The following is a 22,044-nucleotide window of genomic DNA, read 5'->3' as shown; positions in this document are numbered from 1 at the left end:
AGGCAGGCGAAGGCAGATTACGAGAAATCCTTGGCAAGGGATGCAAAGAAAAACAGCAAAGAGTTCTTACTTATGTAAACTCTAGAAGGAAGGGGTGATGAATCAGATTGGTCCACTTGATATTGATGGGTCCAACTGATGAATCAGATTGGTCCCACTTGATATTGATGGGTCCAACTGTTGATGATCCTGCTCAGGTAGCTAACAAACTAAATGAATATTTTGCATCGACATTCACACAATGAGGAGTTATTCAGCAAGGGGAATGCCAGAAGTGTATTCAACTCTAGCAGTAAGCTACAGAATCTTGAAATAACTGGGAGTAAAGTGGAGGAGAAACTGTTTGAAGATAAACACAAGAAAGGCACCCGGGGTGGATGGGATCTATCCAGTTATATTAAAGGAGGGCAGCAAAGGAAGTAAGCAAACCCTTAGCCATAATTATGAGAGCTTCCTTGGACTCAGGGGAGGTACCCATAGACTGGAAATGTGCAAATGTGACCCCAATTCACAAAGGAGGGATCAAAGGCTGACACAAGTAATTATAGACCTGTGAGCTTAACTTCTGTTCCAGGAAAATTAATGGAGGCACTGGTTAAAGAAGCACTGCAGGATCATTTAGACAAGACTTCAGTTATAGCTCAGACACAGCATGGTTTTTGTTAAGGGGAAGTCTTGCCTGACCAACTTGATTGGATACTATGATGCAGTCACAAAAGAACTGGATGCAGGGAATAACTTTGATATTATATACTTGGATCTTAGAAAGGCTTTTGATACTGTTGCACATGGAAGACCTGCTACACAAATTGGAGCAGTGTGACATTGGAGGCAAATTGCTGCTATGGATAAAGGGGTGGTTGAGTGGGAGAAGACAGAGAGTGGTAATCAATGGACACTGCTCATCGTGGGACTAATGTTATTAGTGGAATCCCTCAGGGCTCAGTGTTGGGTCCCATTATTGTTTTTCTGTATTTATAAATGATATTGATGATGGTATATCAAGCTTAATGTCCAAGTTTTGCAGATGATACAAAAGTTGGCAGGGTTTGTCAAGGACACTACTGACACTATGCTGCTGCAACAGGATCTGGAAAGGTTGAGCGCAGATGGGCTGAGAGGTGGCAAATGAAGTTTAACATTGACAAATGTAAAGTACTACACATGGGAAAACAGCAACCCCAGAGCAACGTATCAACTCTGTGGTACTACACTGACAGTGGTAGAGAATGAAAGGGACTTGGGGGTGATTGTGCAGGCAGATATGAAGTTCTCTGAGCAGTGCAGACGGGCTGCAAGAGTAGCTCATGGAGTATTGTCAATGATATACAGGAATTTTTCCAGCAGGGATAAGGAAGTGATTATTCCATTGTATAAGGCAATGGTCAGGCCACACCTAGAGTACTGTATACAGGTCTGGAGGCCTCATTTCAAGAAGGATGTAGAGCTGCTGGAACGAGTACAGAGAAGGGCAACAAGATTAGTGAATGGAACAAAGGGGGGCTCTTACGAAGAAAGGCTTAAGTTTTGCAAATTACAGTGTCTGGAGACTAGGCACCAGCGAGGTGATCTGATAGAGGTGTATAAAGCCTTGAATGGTTTAAGCATGCTCAATGCTGATGGGATTTCTTCCTCTAGCTCAGAAAAATCACCTCAGAGGGCATAAATTCAAATTGAGGAAAGACAGATGTAGGATAGACGTGCGGAAATTTGCCTTTAGCCAGCGGGTGGTTGGTTGGTGGAACAGACTGCCATCCCTTGTGGTGGAGGTTGATAGCCTAAATAAGTTTAAGGCTCAGCTGGACAGGTATTTTGAACGAACAGAGGGGTGAAGTGGAAGTGGGTTTTTTTTTTTTTTTTTTTTTTTGGCTGATGCTGCATAAGCTTGCTTTCTTGCATCAAATGCCTCTACTAATGCTAATGCTAATTACAGATGGGTGTTTATTTAATTACAGTTTAACTTCTGTGACAGAGAAAGGTATGTAATCCATGATTAAGGTTGTAATGGAGTTACATTTGTACAGGAATGGAATTATCCAAGAAGAGGGAAGTTTGGGAAAACATTTGACAGACAAATAAAATCATTTGCATCAGAGCATATCATAACTCCTCTGAAACAATTTTGGCATGTGCCAAACAAGTTTGAGTTTGGATATAACATATCCAGTGACTTTGCTACCTTTACCATCTGTGGAATGACATCAGTTACCATTGCAAGCACCTTTCTGTCATCACCACCTTCAGGCCATAATAGTTTAAGAGAATCATTCAAAAATTGAGCAACTAGTATATATCCTTATTTCTATCATTTTACATACTAGCATTAAAGCCTTCAACACTCAGCTTTATCAAAATCATGTTTGGTAAATACCTGCTGTAAGTCAGTTTTATATACTGCTATACAAAATTTTAAGTTATGTCTTAGTGAACAGATTTATTGTTGAGTTAGAAGCAAACTTATGCAATTTGAGTAAGGTGGATTCAACAGAAATTAAAATAGTATTTCTCCAAGAATGAATGAAAGATAGAGTGGAACTTTCAATGTGATTTTGCTGCAAATTAGAACTTTCACAGATCTTGACAAAACAAGATTTAGAAGAGGTAGACTTAGTCTAAATTAAATAAACTGAGACATTTTTCCTTTATTCTCTTTGTAGTCTTGTGATCAGTAGTTAAAAAATTCCAGTTGATTCAAGTGGAATTTTTTAACCAGGTTTAATCCTTTTGAACAAAGCTGCCAATATACTTTTACATCAGTCAAGTCACTGTTTGCTCTCATCAATTGGCTTATAAAAGAATACTGTACATTTTCCTTAGGTGCAATTCAACAATGAAAAGGATAAAATATTTGACCAAAAAGTTCCACACTTTAAGCAAGTAACTGTTTGTTTTGTTTTTTTTGTTTTTTTTTTTGTTCAAAAGTAAAACAACTGTTTTTATTTTTGTTTTCAGAAGGAATTGATATAAATTCCCTTCAAATTCATCATCATCCAAATCTCTTATACCTAGTGGGAGTAAAGGTCACTATGGTAATACAAATCAGTCCTGGAGTATGAGCTTTTCATTCACTATTTTCTTCCCTGTTACTAGCCTATTTTCTGTGTGATCTTTAGTTCTTGCTAGATTAAGTTCATTTTCCTCTGATGTTTGCTTGTTTGATAGCACCATTCCAGCATTCCTTTTGGTTGGATTTTCTGCTAGTATTTTAACTATAGAAAGACAACTGCAGTATACCATCAGTTATCTTTGGTAAATGGGCATTAGACAATGGATTTTGGTTTTCATCACAAAAGCAAAGTTCCTTGGGATTCTTCCTCTTGCTCAGATTATGCACCTGAGGGGGCATAAATTCAAATTGAGGAAAGACAGTTGTAGAATAGATGTGCAGAAATTTGCCTGTAGCCAGAGGGTGGTTGATTGCCAGAACAAACTTCCATCTGTCAATGTGGAACTAAACAAACTTTTGGAGTGAATGGGTGGGAAGGGTTTTTGTTGTTTGGCTGATGCTGTATAAGCTTGCTTCCTTGCATCGTATGCTTCTACTAATGCTAATGGACGCTTACTATCCTCCATAGCCGAGTGGTCAAAGCAAGAGTGCAATTGCACATGCTCTTTGAGTAGATTGAGGTTCAAGCCCCTGACCACTAAATACAGTTGTTATGCCAACCTGCACTGGACCAGCATGGCAGATTATGGTCCGTTCCCTCAACATGACTTGTTGAGGAGGCCTCCATCCTGCAGCGACAATGGCTGCAGCTTTATTTTATTTATTTATATATGCACAAACACTATATTGCCAAAAGTAACCAGACAGTGTTTCAAACAATCTTTTATTGATACAATATTTAATAATATCTTAGCTTCAATTATACACTAATCTTCATAGAATCCAGACCAATATTTGATCACAGGAAGGTGATATTTTGGACTATTCTTCCTTCAGAATTATGATGCAGTCAATTTGGCTACTGATTGTGGGCATGTTGGCCTGTCCCAAAGTTAATGTTCCAGTTCATCCAGAAGTGTTTGGTTGAATAAAGGTTGGGACCCTGGGCAGGCCAATTAAGTTCCTTCATGCTCTTGCCTTCAGACCAAATCACTACAGGATATGCAAAATAACGTGGTGCATTTTCATGTTGAAACAAAAAAGGAGTTTTTCCCAATACAATTGCTGCAGTGTAAGAAGTACTGAGTTGTCCAGAAATTCAATGTACAAAATGGCATTCATTGTTTCAGAACAATGACTAAATGTCTAAGCCCAAGCCATAAGAAAGAACTCCAGTTGGTGAGAGCACCTCTGGTAAATAGCATTCTCTTGGCATCTGCAAGACCAACGTGGCCATCAGATTGGAAAATCATGTAGAGTTATTTTCCAGTCCATAACACAGGAAATGTCCATAACACCATGACATTTCCATTTGGTAATGGAAATGTCATGGTGCTACCATTATGGCAACCACCATTGATTTAATGTTGCATTTTTGCTGCATTGGCACAGGCAAATTTGTTTTTTAATATGGCATCCTAATACAGTAGCTGGTAAATGCCTTGACCATCTACTGTATTTCGTTGCTCTTACTTCTAACTTGAGTACAGCTGCTTTTATATTCGTGATACATGGATAGTGTGCAATATGTCTAGTTTCATTTTTATGAAATTCCAGGGGTGTCCATTTACTTTTGGCAATATAGTGTATGTGTGTACTCACATACATCCTTTCAAGTGGGGCTGAGTTAGATTTTTTTTTTTTTTTTTTTTTTGATTTGGTAGTTGTTGGCGCATCGGCTTCTGTGGCCATATTGCACCTCCCAAGGTTTTTGCAGTACTTTGATCCAAGCCCGAGGCGGGAATCGAACCCGCGACCTTTGGGTTGCCGGGCAGGTACTTTACCCACTCGGCTAGCCCGGTCGGCTGGCTGAGTTAGTTATTCTTGAGTAGAAGCACAAGGTGTTCCACCAGGATTTTTTTTATTTCACAAAAGACAGACTGACTGCAAAACAACACTTACAAGGCAAAGTACTACTAAGTTGTCCTTTTAGAAAACTGCTAATGTTACTACCTCCTTTTAAATATGATATACTGAATAAAAACCTAATTAAACCTCAATACATTTTTTTATAATTTTTTCTACAATGCCTTTATGTATATGTTACTGCTCTGTAATATTTTTTTGTTAAATGGACCTCCATTTGCTTCTAGGCGTTTCAGCACAGCCTGGAACTTTCACAGAAGAAGTTCTAAAGACCATGGCTGAACTACATGAGACGCCAATTATATTTGCCCTTAGTAATCCAACTAAGAAAGCAGAATGCACAGCAGAGCAAGCTTACAAATATACAAATGTAAGTATCAGTTCAGTCATTTATGTCCTCCCAAAGAGCACATAAAGTACTCTTTGGGAGGACATTCCGTTCAAATATGCTATGCTATAATGGGAGCTTACTGTATATCATATTTTCTTAAATAGATTGTATGTAACTTTAATTTTTAACAAAAAATTAGAAAGGTATGGATCAAATTAAAAATGTCCCATCAGGATACCCTAGGAGTTCCACCACACATACTCTAAATTCAGTTTAGATCAGATGGTGAACAGAAGTTATAAATGGGAGACTACTTTGAAAAACAAGATGGTTGAACAAAATGAACCCCCCAACACACATATGCTCTATAAATTTGGTTTGGATTGGAGTTTAATCTTAGACAGCCCTTTTGATGTTCATTCCATAAATATGTTAGTGGGTTTAGATCTAGAAAATTGTCAAGCCCAGGAAAGAGATCAAGTACTTGGATAGGTGGTCATTTCAAATATTTTAGCAGCTAATATATTAAACTTGGAATCCTAAAATGTAAAAAATTATATAGGAAATCCTAAAATATAAAAAATTAGATTATTAAATATTTTATTGTTGAGAATATTATTCCCTTATTTCTTTTTTCCTTATATACAGGGTCAGTGTATATTTGCTAGTGGAAGTCCCTTTACTCCAGTCACAATTGACGACAAAACATTTTACCCAGGTCAAGGAAATAATGCATATATCTTTCCTGCCATTGCACTTGTTGTTATAAACTGTGATGTCCACTATATCGGAGATGAAATATTCTTGATAGCTGCCCAGGTATTTGTGTAGTATTGTATGCATGTTGTATATACTTAACTTAAAATATTGTCTTACTGTAAACTTTAAGAAGTTAAATCTTATATTAATATTCCTATGTTTTCAGTTAGGTTCCTGAACACAATTTAGTTAAAATATGATGATGTCTCATAGCATCAGCATATTGTTTGTAAATTGTTCTCCTCTTACCATAGATATATAAGTACTGAAACATTTAGTGCATTAAAATGTGTTTTTCCTTTCAGTATATATGATGTGTATCTTTCCTTTTAAACAACAAAGTTTACTCCTAAACTTTAAATTCAGATTACCCCCGCTTAATGCTGATAATTTGTTCTGGAAAAACAGAGTGCTAAGTGAGTGCCGTATTCCCATAATGTATTCCCTCTTCCTAGTAAACTAAAAGGGATTTCACTTTAAAATTCCGTGCAGTGTTACCACTCAACAATAAAGTCAACTGATCCTTCGCTGTTTTGAAGCCTGGCAAGTTTTTTTATTCTTTCGATATGAAACTTCTTTTAGGCATCCGTTTCCAAAAAAGTCCTGTTTCATCTATGTTAAAAACTTGTTGAGAAGTATAACACCTCTCTAAAATAATTAAGTTCTTTTTTGAAAGTTTTGACTCCTTGATCTGCATTTATATGGCTTCTCCCTGAATTTTAAATCTATCGAACCAGTCCTTACTAGCCTTAAATGGTTCTACAAGGTGAGCTTTCTTCAGATCATCATATAGGCTAATCACTTTTTATTTAATAATATTTAACGTAATGGAATTGTTTGTTGGATATTATCTTCAATAAAATTATTTAGAAGTCTCTCCATTTCAATCATAATAGCTGGCCTAGCCCTAACCAATTTAGTTGCTTGCAGTGGAACAGCTGTCTTTCCTACTGCTAAAATTAATTCTTTCTTTTTTTATAATTGTTCTTATAGTTGAATCTGCCAGTCCTAAATGATTGCACAGATCTACTTGTCATTGAATGGAATCGATTTGCTTTAAAACGTATAATATAATTTTCAAATTCAGTCTTTTTCTTACCTTAGTATGCTTCATACCGCGTCCAGACATTGTTGATTTTTAATTCTTATCCGCCATTATTAATCTTCGAAAATGTAACTGCATTGCATTAATTATTATACAATGTTTGAGTAAACTGTCCATTACCTAACACTGTAATGAGTGATAACTAGACTTCGGATAAAAGCATATAACGCAAATATTACAAAAATATGTTTGATAATTTTTTAAAATGTTGATCTCAGAACTACGTAACAAGCAACTGTATGCAATTAAATTAGCGTGGAAGAAAATTTCACAAGTCAGTGTGGGAAACTTTTTAATGCTGTTTTGCTATTCATTTTCAAGCTGTCGACTACATCAGATGAAACATTTTCGTTAAACATGTCAAAAATTTAATCTGTATGCTGGTAAAACAGAGTTATAGTGGGTTGTGACAGTAGTAGAGTGAGATATGGGTTATAATATAAGAACAGCACTATAGCGAATCAGCGTAGAGTAAACTGCATTATAACGAGGGCCTGCTGTACTTCTTTTTTTGGAAAAACTTTACATTGGTGAACATCTTGTGCAATATACACAGTGTGCCAATTAAATAACGGGACTGATGCTACTACAAAAAAAGAATAACACTAACGGCAAAGTAAGGTTATATATTTTTGAAGTAATCACCTCCAATGTGTACACACTATTTGCATCTTTTATACAAGTTTTGAAAACACTTCTGGTACCGCTTTCAGCTGGTTGGTCACTGCAGCCTGGATGTCCTCTATCGCTTTCCTTTCATGGCTGTTTTCGTTTTAGGGAACAAAAAGTAATCTGCAGGAGCCAAATCTGAAGAATATGGGGGGGTGTTCGATGACTGGAATCGATTTTTTTTGCCGAAAACACTCAATGCAACACTTGACTCTCTTTTCTCGTTGTTCGAAACTCAACAAATGCTGTAGAAAACGGGAACAAATTTTTCTCTTACCCAGATCTTTTAGAATTTCTAGTACAGATTCCTTATTGCTACCGATCATCTCAGCAAGCAACCTCTTTGAAATTGTTGTTGTCACAAAGGTTAAAAAAATTTCACAATTTTTTTAACCTTTGTGACAATCTCCAGTGTTCGAACAGAGATTGGTTGGCCAGGCCGGGGATCATCCTCTAACAAATAACATCCTTTACAAAAACGAGAAACCATTCAAACACTCTTGGTCGAGACAAACATTCATCGGCATAAACTTTTTTTAAATCTCAAAAGTTTCCATAGCACTTTTTTCCAATTTATAATAAAATTTGATAACTGCTCTTTGCTCCATTTTCAATTTTCTGATGACATGCACAAAACTACTGTTACTCTTTCCGTCTTAAATCACAAACTACTGACCAGACAAGTTTAAACTTGCACTCATTGGAAAAAGCACACTCTAGTGGATCTAATCATGTACTATTTTGGCTTGTTACATTAATACTAAATGCAGAGCACACACAGTCACGTTATTTAGTTGGCACACTGCGTATATGTATCTATACTTGAAGAAAATCTAACTGGATCTAAAGAGTCTATGACAATTGTTGTTATTGTTAGAGGTTTTACAGCACAATGGCAGCTAAAGACCATTATGCACAGAACAATGGTAGGAAATAACTTATGGCAGTCATTTACATTAGTTTTCAGAATACAGATTACTATAGTGAAGATATTGTAAGTTAACCTATTCTAAACAATGCGTTGTTGACTGTCTTTTGCATTGATTGCACCTTCTGGATGTTGAAAAACTGATCATTTTACTGTATTTCAGTCTTATTTTTTATAGTGCCAAAATAGCTGTAAATCTGCAATGATTTCATTGCAGATTGACATTGCAGAAATACTCATTCATGGCATTTTGCATGCCATGAATGAGTATTTGAATCCATATCATGTCATAAAATATGGCAAAGAAACTACTGTAAATTGCTATAACTACAAATTCCTCTGACTCACTCCCCGACTAACATAAAGGTTGCGTTCTGCAGAAAGCTACGCAAGTCAAATTTTACTTAAGTCGGAATTTCTATAAATAAACATTTAGGGAAATTCCGCACGCGCAACTGTGCACCCTGCATTTGATTGAAGCAAAAAAGAAATGTTCGAAGAACATGTAAATAGAATTATTTGATTTTTTTTATCTCATGTGCAGCAAAAATTACAAAAGTGTACAAAATTACAAAAATTTCAAAATTATAAAATTACAAAAAGAGAGAGGAGACAGGCACATCAGCAAGTTTTACCTTTTGAGCATCATTGCCAGAATTAACTCTCCAACTGATAAATACGCTGCTGCAGAAGTTGAGGGCTATGAAGGTTTAGAAGGGATTTTTTCCAACACATCACAAAATTTCTCTGCAGTTGTAGAATTTGTCACTGGTGACCTCACCTCATTTTGGAAACCAGTGCAATGCTTGAACCTATTAAACCACCCCTTGCTTGCCACAAACTTGACTTGGGGTTTGCCGTATTTATCATCAATATCTTCATAAATACTTCTTGCTTGAATGACCATTAGATTCAGGGGTACTCGCTTCTAGATCTGATTTTCCATCTTCGATATAGCACCTGAACCCTGATCAGTGTGTAATATTTGCAATATTACACACTGATCTCGAATATGTTCCTTTTGTTTTCCCCGGTAAGAATTTTTGACCCAGTCTGACTCTGCATGAATATGTTGATACTTTAACACATTCGTTTATACGCTCACTGTCCCTTAAAATTTTATTCACTGTTGAAGCAGTGAGACCTAATTCCATACAACAGATGACAAACTTTGTCCTGCTCTGTCCTTCTTAATCATTTTCATCTTCATTTCTAAATCAATCAATTTTGTTCCATTTCCTAGCACTGCCACCACTTGCACTTTCCATTGGTCACTTTCCCTTCATCATTGTAAAAGTAAATAGGAATGAAGAGAAGATTCTGAAAATTTATTTATGTTTTTTATATGATTGAAGATTTCAATAAAGGGGAAACACATTTCACCATAATAATGTAAAAACCCACAGAATCCAGTTATCGGGATTATCGCAAATGCAATAAGATCAAGTTTACTACCCTTTATAATTGATTGCGCGGCCGAAGGTAAAGAAAGCCTGCACAAGAAGCACGCAAAAGTTCGATGAAACTTACAGGTAAAAGTACTTTGCCATAATGACATTTGTATTGTTGCTCACTCAGTAAACATACAGTGGGTGTTATCCGTCAGGAGTAGAAATTGAATCCCATGGGAGATTGAAACCCTCCTGAAGTGGAGGGGGTAACCTGACCTCTTTTTTTTTAGAATCACTGGTGGACTAGTGGATAAATTGTTTATTAAGAAATAAAAAAAAGGTAAAGGAAGCCCACAGGAGAAGCACGGCAAATGTCAAAAAATGTTACCGGTGAAACTACGTTACAAACATTTTTTACGACGTCAGAACTTCCAATATGAATCTCTTCATGATTCAATTAGTGATTCTAAAGAAAACAGGTTAGATTACTCCCCCTCCACTTCAGGAGGGTTTCAAGCTCCCGTGGGATTTAACTTCTATTCCAGACAAATAACACCCACCATCTGTTTACCGAGCTAGCAACAATACAAATGTTATTACGGCAAAGTACTTTTACCAGTAAATTTCATTGAACTTTTGTATGCTTCTCGTGCGGGCTTTCTTTACCTTAGCTAATTGTGCTAATAGAAAAGCCCAATAAACCCAAAATTGCAAATTGTTTTTATTGTTTTATGGTAGTGACCTCCAAAAATGTGTTTAAGAACAATATCACAAAGGCATTCAAAATTGATTCTTATAACCGAACATTATGATAACAATGAAAGTGTAGTGCAATTTCCATTATAAAAATGATATTTTAGAGAGATAAATAGCTTAGTTATATAGCGAAAATTTCAACTTCTTAGGTCTTGCAATGAATTAACAAAAAAAAAAAAAAAACGGTTCACATTACGATATTTTCACGATACCTCCATTTATTTTTATGGATGCAAAATGTGTTTTGCCGGTGGAAACTTATATTTAAGTTTGCACTGGCCGGCAAAAACTTACATAAAGTCGAATTTCCATAAGTTGAGTGTTACTTAAGTTGGGGAGTTCCTGTATTAAAAAATTATTTTATTTAAAAGTTAGATGTGTTAAAACCTACTACTCTGATATGCAGAAGCAGTGCTTACAGTACCAGTGAAGGTACTCTCATCTGACTGATAAGTAATCAATGGCCATTTATAATTGATAAATCCACTTAGTAAAATTAAATAAGTACTTATTAAAGATATTTAAAGAAAGACCATTCGAATTAGGGGCATGTATATTTACATGTACACCAATGCTAGGAGTTTGGTAAATAAATTTGATGAATTTGAGGTGTTGGTCAAAACATCAAAGGCAGATATTGTTGGGATATCAGAGATGTGGTGTCACACAGATATAAGGAATGCAGAACTGGAATTTGGGGAGTACAATTGCACAGGAAGGGAGGAGGGGTTATGCTATTAGTTAAATAGTGTGAATCAGAGCTGTAATACTCAATACGTTCTGCGTTGATATTAATATTTGTAAAATAATAAGAGGAGTTTACCTCAATATAGTACATAGAACACTTCCATATGATACTCTCCAGAAATTAAAACGAAAAAATCAAAAACTTACATTAGAGTAAAAAATAAATAATTAAAAACCAATTGAACACAATTCAAATCAATTTAACGCAATTAAAAAGAATCTAACGAAAATATTCAAAACGATTTTCCTTCCTGAAGCTGACAAAGCTTTTCAACCGTATGTCGTGATCACAAGAATGAAAATTACCGAATAGGGTTGAACCTGAAACTTAAATAGTGATTATTTGTCTTCGCGCATGCACGTAAAGGTCCACGCATCGGAATAAAATATCGCCGCCCCCAACATTAACAGAATTCTCGTGTAATTTAATTTCTACGGTTTCTTTCCGACATATCAACAGGTTACAAATCTTTCCTCGTGTACGCTATCGCAGAACCAGATTTCACTTTTATCCAAAGGACTAAATTATAATTTACCACCTCGAAAACTACCTAAAAAACAATGCGTAATTGATATTGAATTTGAACTTCATAATGTTCTACAAAAAGATTTATTTATTCAACAAGTTAACCAAGTAGTGAATAACATAAAAGAAACGCGACTTCCTAAATTGAATACACATGACAGTTCAGCTTTACGAGAACTTCGGGGAAATAAGGACAGTATTATACAGAGGGCAGATAAAGGAGATACAGTGGTAATACTAGATAAACCTGATTGTATTAATAAGTTAGATTCAGTTGTTTCAGATACCTCCACTTATCTTGAAGTAGACCCAGCACTGTTTACCAATTTGATCAATCAATACAATAAAACGTTAACCACGTATCGAAAAAACGACTACATTACTATGGCCCAGTTAAAGGAATTGAAGGCCAGAACATACAATATTCCTGCACTTTTCGGTCAGGTAAAATTACACAAGACTGGATTTCTTATTCGACCTATTGTTTCCTACAGGAACTCGGCATTTTCATCCTTATTATTATTTATTATTATTTGGTTTTTAGGAGCATTAGCAACTAAGGCCATATTGCTCCGGTGCGGTGGTCATTCCCTGACCTTTCCGCATGCTCCGTATTTGGTGGTGACCGGCTCGAACCCCCGGTCTAATCAAGAAGCGTGTGCTACGCACTGCTGCTCCTTCCCACCTGGCTACGGAGGCGCCTTTTTCATCCTTAGCCACACATGTATATAGCATTATAAAACCCTTTAGACAGGTAATACAATTTGGGATTAAGAACTACGATACATTATTTAATAAGCTTAAAGCTATAGACTTGGCGACAATGACAGTTTATTCTCACTAGATGTTACCTCGTTATATATGAATGTAAATGTTGAATACACATTAGATATTATTTGGGATATGTTAAATAAAAACTCGATACCGATTAATTATACAAAGCTACCTATTAAGGAAATTTTTCACTTAATTAAACTGTTAGTTGAGGCCAACTATATTACCTTTCGAGACAAGGTATACAAACAAATTTTTGGATTACCAATGGGTTTGAGCCTGAGCGGCTTAATGTTAGAGATCTATCTCTCAACGATTGAGCATATACATTTGACACCTTTTCGACCCTGTATCACATACTATGGGAGGTATTTAGACGATGTTCTAGTTATTACTTATAGTAGTACTATCCAAGACATTTTACATTCTTTTAATAATATTCATTCTAGACTCTAATTTACATTGGAAAGGGAGGATACAGATACAGTCATTAAACTTTCTAAATTTCACGCTTACTCGGGACTCGAATAAAATCCAATTTAGCATCTATCGAAAACCTACAAACACTGGTATACTTCTACATTATAATAGCTATCACCCATTCACCTACAAAAGATCGATTATCTTTAATCAATTTCTAAATGCCTATAAATACTCAACGACGGAATCTGCTTTGGGCTCAGAAATACAAATATTAACTAGCAGGTTCTTATCCCCTTGCCACAATAAACTGAATTAGGGTACAGGCTAAGGATAGGATACAAAATACTACACCAACCAACAATAGTCATATCAGAAAATACTTTATTTCTGTCCATATGTTGAACAGTGGCACAAACAGCTTAATAGATTCTTTAAAGATACTGAATTTAAAATCGTGGTCAGGCTAATATGGATATTACACACTATATTGAAAAATCGCTTGGTTCTTTCCATGTTCGCAACACAAATTAATGATCTGATATACAACATTTCTTGCGGTGATTGCGACTCATCTTACCAAGGTTCAACGCGATTTTCTCTTAATATTCGTGTAAATCGTAAATCAACATGAAGCCCCAGTTCGTGCTTCTCGTTTAGCAGTGTCAGAATTAGCCTTTCATGCCATTAACGAAAAACATACTTTTTTATTTAACGAGGCCAAAATACTTAATGTTCAACGTAATTATACGCGACTATTAATTGCAGAAACCGTACAAATTAAATTACACGAGAATTCAGTTAATGTTCAGCGGCCATATTTGATCTCCGATGCGTAGACCTTTATGCACATGCGCGAAGGCAAATAATCACTATTTAAGTTTCGGGTTCAACCCTATTCGGTAAATTTCATTCCTGGGATCACGACATACCGTCAAAGCGTTGTCAGCTTCAGGAAGGAAAATCGTTTTAAATATTTTCGTTAGATTCTTTTTAATTTTTAATTGTGTTAAATTGATTTTTAATTGTGTTAAATTGATTTGAATTGTGTTAAATTGGTTTTTAATTATTTATTTTTTACTCTAATGTAAGTTTTCAATTTTTTTGTTTTAATTTGTGGAGAGTATCATACGGAAGTGTTCTACGTACTATATTGAGGTAAACTCCTCTTATTATTTTACAAAGCTATTAGTTAAGAAACACATAAAATCCAAGGATGTATGGCCAGTCGACATGGCTGGACAGTGCAGTGTCGAGTCAGTTTGGTATGTTATAGGCCTAATGACTCTGAGTATAATAAACAACTGTACAGAGAAATAGTGGGCCAATAAATCAGAGTGTCTTATAATGGGGGATTTTATTTTCCCAGATATTGACTGAAATTTGTGGATTGGTCACTCACACATTAACAAGCCTTTTGTGGATTTTTTGGATGATTGTTTTCTACAGCAGCATGTTCGGGTAGCAACTAGAGCGAGTAGTACTCTTGATCTGATTATCAGTAGTGATTCTTAATGCATTAAGAATCTAAAGATAAAGGAACCACTAGGTGGCAGTGATCACATTGTGCTGAAGTAGAATTTACTCAAAGAGGTAACTACCATCAGGGGTAAAGGGAAGGGTTTTTGCTTTGGTAAAGGTGACTATGGTGGTCTGAAACAGTATTTAAATTCTATACTGTGGGATCAATTGATGATGTTACCAACAGCAAATCAAATTCAAAATGTAAAGTGCTGCATGTAGGAAGCAGTAACTCCAGATAACGTATCAACTGTGTGGGACTACACTGACATTCAAAAAGCATTCAAAGTAATTGCAAAAAAATAAATTTGACATCATGTTCTTAGATTTCAGTAAAGTTTCTGAAATCTAAGACTACTGTTCACATGAAAAATTACTGTACAAATTAGTTTGACTTTGGCATAATCTACTGCTATGGATAAAGGGATGGTTGAGTGGCAGAAGACAGATAATTGCATTAATGTTATTTATGGATTCCCTTGGGATTCAGTTCTGCCCCCTTACTATTTTCGGTATTTATCATCAATTTTTTTATTATTATTTTTTTTTATGAAAACCCCAAACACGAGAGGTATTAGAGCCTATAGTACTTAGTACCATGCTTGGGTTGGAGGTTGAGAAGACAAGAGAAGATATTTGTTGACATTCAACTTGAACTTCTGTAGACTGTAATTTTCAGGAAAGACATGTGAAAGAAGATCGTTCCAGAAAATGGCAGTTGAATGAATAAAAGAGGAAGTTGAAAAGTTGGTTCTGTGAGTTTGAAGTTGGACAGTAAATGGATGTTGGCTGGTGGCAGCATGTGTTCAGACAGAGAGTGGGAATTATAGAAGCCAATTCAGAACAGTGCCCATGGAAGTTTCTGTAGAAAAGGCATGCAGCAGAAACAGTACATCTATGAGACAGCGAGTGGATAGGCTCAGTTAGAGATGAGTCATTAATTAACCTAACTGCCCTCTTCTGAATGGAATCTAGAAGCCTGAGAGAGGTTTTGGGGGCACCACCCCAGATGTGGGAACAATATTCCATGGTAGGGCAGATTTGCAATTTGTACAGAGTGAACAGCTGTTTCGAAGAAAAGTAATGCCGAGAGCAAAAGAGAAAAACCAAGTTTTTTAGATGTAGAGGAAGCAATATTTGTAATGTGCTTGTGCTAAGAGAGATTAGAAGTCAGGGTAATCCCCAAAAGAGATATATCATTTTGCCTAGAAATCGGAGTGTCACTAAAGATAAGCATGGGAGCAGAAGAATCCTTTTTGCGAGATATAAGACAAGACTGAGTTTTAGAAAGATTGAAATCAACTAAGTTGTCTTTGCCCCACTGGAAAATTACCTGGAGATCGGCATTTAAGGCATTGGTAGTGGATATTCGAGAAGTTGAAGCTGATTGAGCAGGGCAAGGTTTCTCAAAATAGAAAGTGGAATGCAATGTGCTATCATCAGCAAAACCATGGATAGGATTTTCAGTCAATGGAAGAAGGTCATTAATATACAAGAGGAAAAGAACTGAACCTTGGGGGATACCAGCATTAGTGGAGAAGTTAGAAGACAGAGAGCCATCCACCATCACCCTCAGTGAGTGATCAGAGAGAAAACTGGATAAATCATTGCAAAAACAGTTGGCAAACCATAAGATAGAAGCTTGTTTAGAAGACCTTTATGCCAAACACGATCGAAAGAAACTGCTTGTGTTTCACTGAACGTTTTCATTGAATTTGTCCATAAATGGGTAACATAAACGAGAATATCACCAGTGGATCAAAACTGACAGAATCCATACTGGCGATCGTTGATCAGACGGAAGGTTTCTAGGTAGTTTAAGAGTTGGCAGTTAATTGATTTCTCTATTACTTTAGAAAGAGTAGAAGTAATTGGATGGGAGGGATTTGTCACCCTCTTTAGGAACTGGCTGGATATGAGCAAATTTCCAAACAGAAGAAAAAACACCTTCGGAATAAGAAAGTGAAAAAAGTCGGCAAAGAACAGGAGTAAATTCAGGAGCACAGGTTGTGAAAACAAGTGGAAGAATACCATCAGGACCTGGAGCTTTCTTAGCATCAAGATTCGTCAAAATCCTTCTGACATCCTTTTGATGGAAGACCACAGGAGGCATTGAATGGAGTGTATTGGGAATGGTGGGAGGTGTTTTACCAAGATCATTAATACATGAGTTGGAAGTAAAATGGGATGCTTGCAGGTCAGCTTTATCCTTGGCTGAAGTGACAACAGAACCATCTGGTTTTGACAGAGGTGGGAGCAGAGGTGGGCAAAAGTTTCAGCCAATAGCATTGGCAAGAAATCAGAATGCATGGCTACCATTAGGGCAAGAAACAAATTTTCTACTCTTAGCCTGTTCAAAATCTAGTTTGGACTGATTGATAACTGCTTTACAATAGTTGCAAGCTTTGGTATAGGCAGAAAATGAAACTGAAGAATTGGAAACAAGCCAATTAAGATATGCAAAATTCTTCTCCTGAATGGCCCTAGCACATTTATTAGAAAACTAAGGTTTAGATAAAGGATGAGATTTTAAAGTGGAGTGTGGGATAAAGGATTTCAAACCTACAAGAATAATTTCACTGACACGATCTGTGCAAACATTGACATCAGAAGTTTTGAAACAGTAATCCGACCATGGAAAAGAAGTCTCGCAGGTCATCCCATTTTGCATTCTTGTAATGCCAAACAACATGAGGTTGGGAATAGCCATGAGATAAAGGCTCCATTGGAGAAGAGACAATCACCAAGTTGTGATATGAGGTGCCTGAAGGACCATTCACTTCGACCATGTACTTAGAAGGGTTGTTTGTGAGACAAAGATCAAGCGAGTTGGCTGTATGGTTAGGATTGTCCGGTATTCTTGTAGGTAAATGACCAATCTGTGCAAGGTCATTAGTAATTGCAAAAGCCTCAGCATCTCGACCAGCTGGCTTGGTGTGACTAGAAAACAGAAGCCAGCTGGAGTTGTGAACATTAAAATCACCAAGGAAAATTACCCACTGTTAGGAAAGTTGGACTCGAGAAAGTCAAGTTGCAAAGAGAGGAAGTCGAAAAGAAATTAATATTCTTTCATCAGTAATGATGAAAGCATATCAAGCTTATTGTTTAAGTCTACAGACGATACAATGGTTAGTAGGGTAGTAAATAACAGGAACAAAGGCACACTATTTCAACAAAACCTGGAAAAGTTGGACAAATGGTCTGAGAAGTGGCAATTGAGATTTAACATTAATAAATACAAGGTACTGCATAGGGGCAGTAATAATCCCAGAATAACATACTATATGGGTAGTACCAAATAGTATGTTACTCTGGGGTTATTTGTATGGTTTGTTATGTTATCACGCTCAAGGTGGCTGAATGAAAGCGATCCCGGAGGTAATTGTATCATGTGATATGAAGTTCTCTGAAGAGTGCAATGAGGCTGCTAGGACAACTCATGGGGTTCTGTCAGTGATATACAAGAACTTTGCCAGCAGGGATAAGGAGATGATTATCCCATTGTATAATACAATGGTTAGACTATATCTTGAGTACTGCATACAGGTCTAGAAGCCTCATTTTAAGAAGGATCTTAGAATAACAGGTGAAGAAAAGAGCTAATAGTCAAGAATACAAAGCATGTATATCATGAAAGATATCATTTCTTGATATCTTGAAAGGCACTTGAAAGGAGACTTGATTGAAATGTTTGTAAGGCTTTAAATAGATTGAGTAAACTTAATGATGATGGTATTCTTATTCCTTGTCAGATGACATACATAAGGGGACATAAATTTAAACTGGAAAAAGTATGACTGTAGGGTAGATGTGCAAAAATTTGCTTTTAGCCAAAGAGTAGTTTGATTGTTGGAACAAACTTCCATCAGTGTTGTAGTAGTAGTAGTAGTAGTGGCATTTGATGCAAGAAAGCAAGTGTATGAGTTTATGCAGCATCAGCCAAAAAAAAAAAAAAAAAAATCACACCATTCCCTCCAAATGCCTGTCCAGTTCCTCCTTAAATTTATTCAACCTATCAACTTCCACGACAGATGGAAGTTTGTTCCAGCAATTAACCACCTGCTGGCTAAAGGCAAATTTCCGCACATCTAATCTACATCTGTCTTTTCTTAATTTGAATTTATGCCCCTTTAGGTTCGTAATCTGAACAAGTGGAAGGATCCCATCAGAATTCAGGCTGCTCAACCCATTCAAGGCCTTATACACCTCAATCAGATCACCGCGCAGGTGCCTAGTCTCCAGCCACTGCAATTGCAGAACTTAAGCCTCTCTTGGTAAGAGGGTCCCTTCATTCCCCTCACCAATTTTGTTGCCCTTCTCTGTACACGCTCAAGTAAATCTACATCCTTCCTAAAATGAGGCCTCCAGACCTGTACACAGTACTCAAGGCGTGGCCTGACCATTGCCTTATACAGAGGGATTATCACCTCCTTTTCCCTGCTAGCAAAATTCCTATATATCATTGACAAAACCCCATGACCTGCCCTGGCAGCCTGTCTGCATTGCTCAGAAAACTTCATATCTGACTGCACAATTACTCCCAGGTCTTTTTCATTTTCTACCACCTTAAGTGTAGTACCACACAGTTGGTACGTTTCTCTGGGGTTACTTCTACCCATATGCAGTACTTTGCATTTGTCAAGGTTAAACTTCAGTTGCCACTTCTTAGCCCATCTGCCCAAATTATCTAGTTGTTATTGTTGTTGTTATTTTGGTTTTTAGGAGCATTAGCAACTAAGGCCATATTGCTCCGGGATATGCGGTGGTCATTCCTGACCTTTCCGCATCCTCCGTATGTGGTGGTGACAGGCTTGAACCCCGGTCTAATCAAGAAGCGTGTGCTACGCACTGCTGCTCCTTCCCACCTGGCTACGGAGGCGCCAAATTATCTAGATCCTGTTGCAGTAGCACACTGCCATTACTGTCACTAACAACCCTGCCAACCTTTGTATCATCTGCAAACTTCAACATTGTGGAAGTAGGTAAGTAATTTGAATAAATTTAAGGAAGAATTAGTCAAGGTATTAGAGGGAATATAAAGATGATGGATAGTGTTTTTTTTTTCTTTCTAAGGCTGATGCTGTATATATTTCCTTCTTTGTGTCATTTTTCTAATATTAATACTAATACTAAATGGTGCCGCCGTAGCAAAATGTGGAAAGTTTTCTTCAGCAGTAATTCATTGTGTTCCAAAACACCATCAGTAAATCTCCTGCAAATATTTTCCTTTTTTTCCTTATTTTCTTTCTTTTCTTCCTTTTATTCTCTGTTTCCTTCCCCATACATGATCCGTAAGAGATATGTGTCTAAATATGTGGCACATACACATTTTCACTTTAAGTCATCTTTTACAAATTCTTTCTAGCTGATGAAGGAATGTGCCATTTTGAAAGCTACATGTATATTTTAGCACTTTTAATATTGTTTTTTGCTTTTATCTATGTTTAACTTATTTTATATCTGTATTTGCTGTTTTAACCTTAGTTTTATGTAATTTGTGTATTACCTTGTTTATTTATTAATTTTTTTTTATCTGTCATTTGTTGGTTGTTGCAAGAACTTTTATCTCTGTTCCCAATGATCAAAGCCATCTTTTTAATAATACATTGTTGTTTAATTAAGCAAAAAAAAAAAAAAAGAAGTAAAATGAGTACAATTTTTAAAGTCTGGAAAAATAACATAACTGTCAAAAAGTGTAAGTACAGTATATGAATAAAATCAATATATTGGCTGATTACAGGATATCACAATAGTAGTTAATGTATAAATTGTTTTACAGGCTCTTGCTGACCAGTTGACAGAAAATGATGTGATAGAAGGAAGGGTATATCCACCTCTTAAGAAAATTAGAGCTGTATCAATCAACATTGCAGCTAAAATAGCAGAATATTGTTTTAATGAAGGATTAGCCAATTACACACCTGAACCACAAGACAAAATACAGTTTCTACAAGAACGGGTGTATGACCCTTTTTATCCAAAATTGCAGTCTGTTCATAACAATGGCAGTTTGCCTAATGAACAGGTTTGTCATAAACTATGAGCTAAAGATATGTTTAGCTCAGTTTTTGTTTTATACATGAGTGTATATTTAAAATATCGGTATTTGTGTGATATCTTCCAAATAATGTGTGCCTAATGCAGCTCTTTGTAAATTATATAAAAAAAAACTGTTGTAGATTTATCTATATTTTCATAGTCATTGACATTTGTATATGCATTTCAGTGACATCCCCCTTTTTTTTTTTATTTAAAGGCATAGCATTTTAAATGGTGATTTTGTGTAGTGTTGTATTTCTTGGTTCATGTGATGTATATGCTGTATGTAAATTAATAAAATATATATTGTATAGTACTGTAAATTGTTAGGCATTCATATGCTATATTTATGTTGAAGCAGTGCTATAAATTTGTATATATGCTTAGCAAATATTGTAATCATCCTGAATTCTGCTTAATAATTCTTGTACTGTTCCAGAATATTTGTAACAGAATATGTGTATTAAAGTGCAATTCAATGCAATAAAGAATTTTAAACAGGTTTGTTGATGACTCTATTTTATAACAACACATTTGCAATATTATTCTGTAAAATATATTCTAATAAGATTACTGAAAAGGAACTGAGTTACAGTTGGGTTCAATTATTGGTCTATAATACATTATTTTCTCCATACATTTAAAATAATTCGATAATTTTTTGTATAAATTGCATTAATTTCAATGCTGTAACTATTTGTGGGACACATACCTAAATGTTTTGCAGGATTTTTATTTTCAATTTCAGAGAATTATACAGTTGTTAAATCCTGCAATCACAATGTACTTAATGCTAAATTAATTCTGCAAAGAGAAGGATATAAATTTAAATTGAAAAAGGTTAATAGTTGTAAAACAGATATGTGGAAATTTATCATCAGCCAAAAAATTGCCTGTGTCATTTTGCCAATACATGTATTGTCTCTATACAGGGTGTCTCAAAAATATTGGTACAAACGTTTAGGGGAGGTAGGTAACATCTAAAGGAATATGAATCGCATAGGAACCCATAACCGGAAACGTCATGTGGGTTCAGTTACTGCTCCCCCTAGAGCAGTAACTAAACATTTATTTGACATAATATTAACAATAGAATACGAGATGGA

General features: G+C 36.0%; 1 protein-coding gene across 1 annotated transcript in view; it reads left to right on the top strand.

Annotated features, from left to right (window-relative positions):
- LOC150081453 (NADP-dependent malic enzyme-like) overlaps positions 1 to 21,052 on the top strand; it is a 125,016-nt gene extending 103,964 nt beyond the window's left edge. Inside the window, exon 13 of the mRNA XM_090379310.1 lies at positions 20,679 to 21,052. Coding sequence (XP_090235436.1) covers positions 20,679 to 20,942 — 264 coding nt within the window. The 3' untranslated portion in view covers positions 20,943 to 21,052. The remainder of the gene's footprint in view (positions 1 to 20,678) is intronic.
- Positions 21,053 to 22,044: the final 992 nt, after the last annotated feature.

This window comes from Mastigoproctus giganteus, chromosome 8, assembly GCF_048544385.1.
Source record: "Mastigoproctus giganteus isolate SK-2022 chromosome 8, ASM4854438v1, whole genome shotgun sequence".
Taxonomy (NCBI): Eukaryota; Metazoa; Arthropoda; class Arachnida; order Uropygi; family Thelyphonidae; genus Mastigoproctus; species Mastigoproctus giganteus.
The sequence above is the reverse complement of the archived record's forward strand: the minus strand, read 5'-3'. Positions and strand labels throughout refer to the sequence as shown.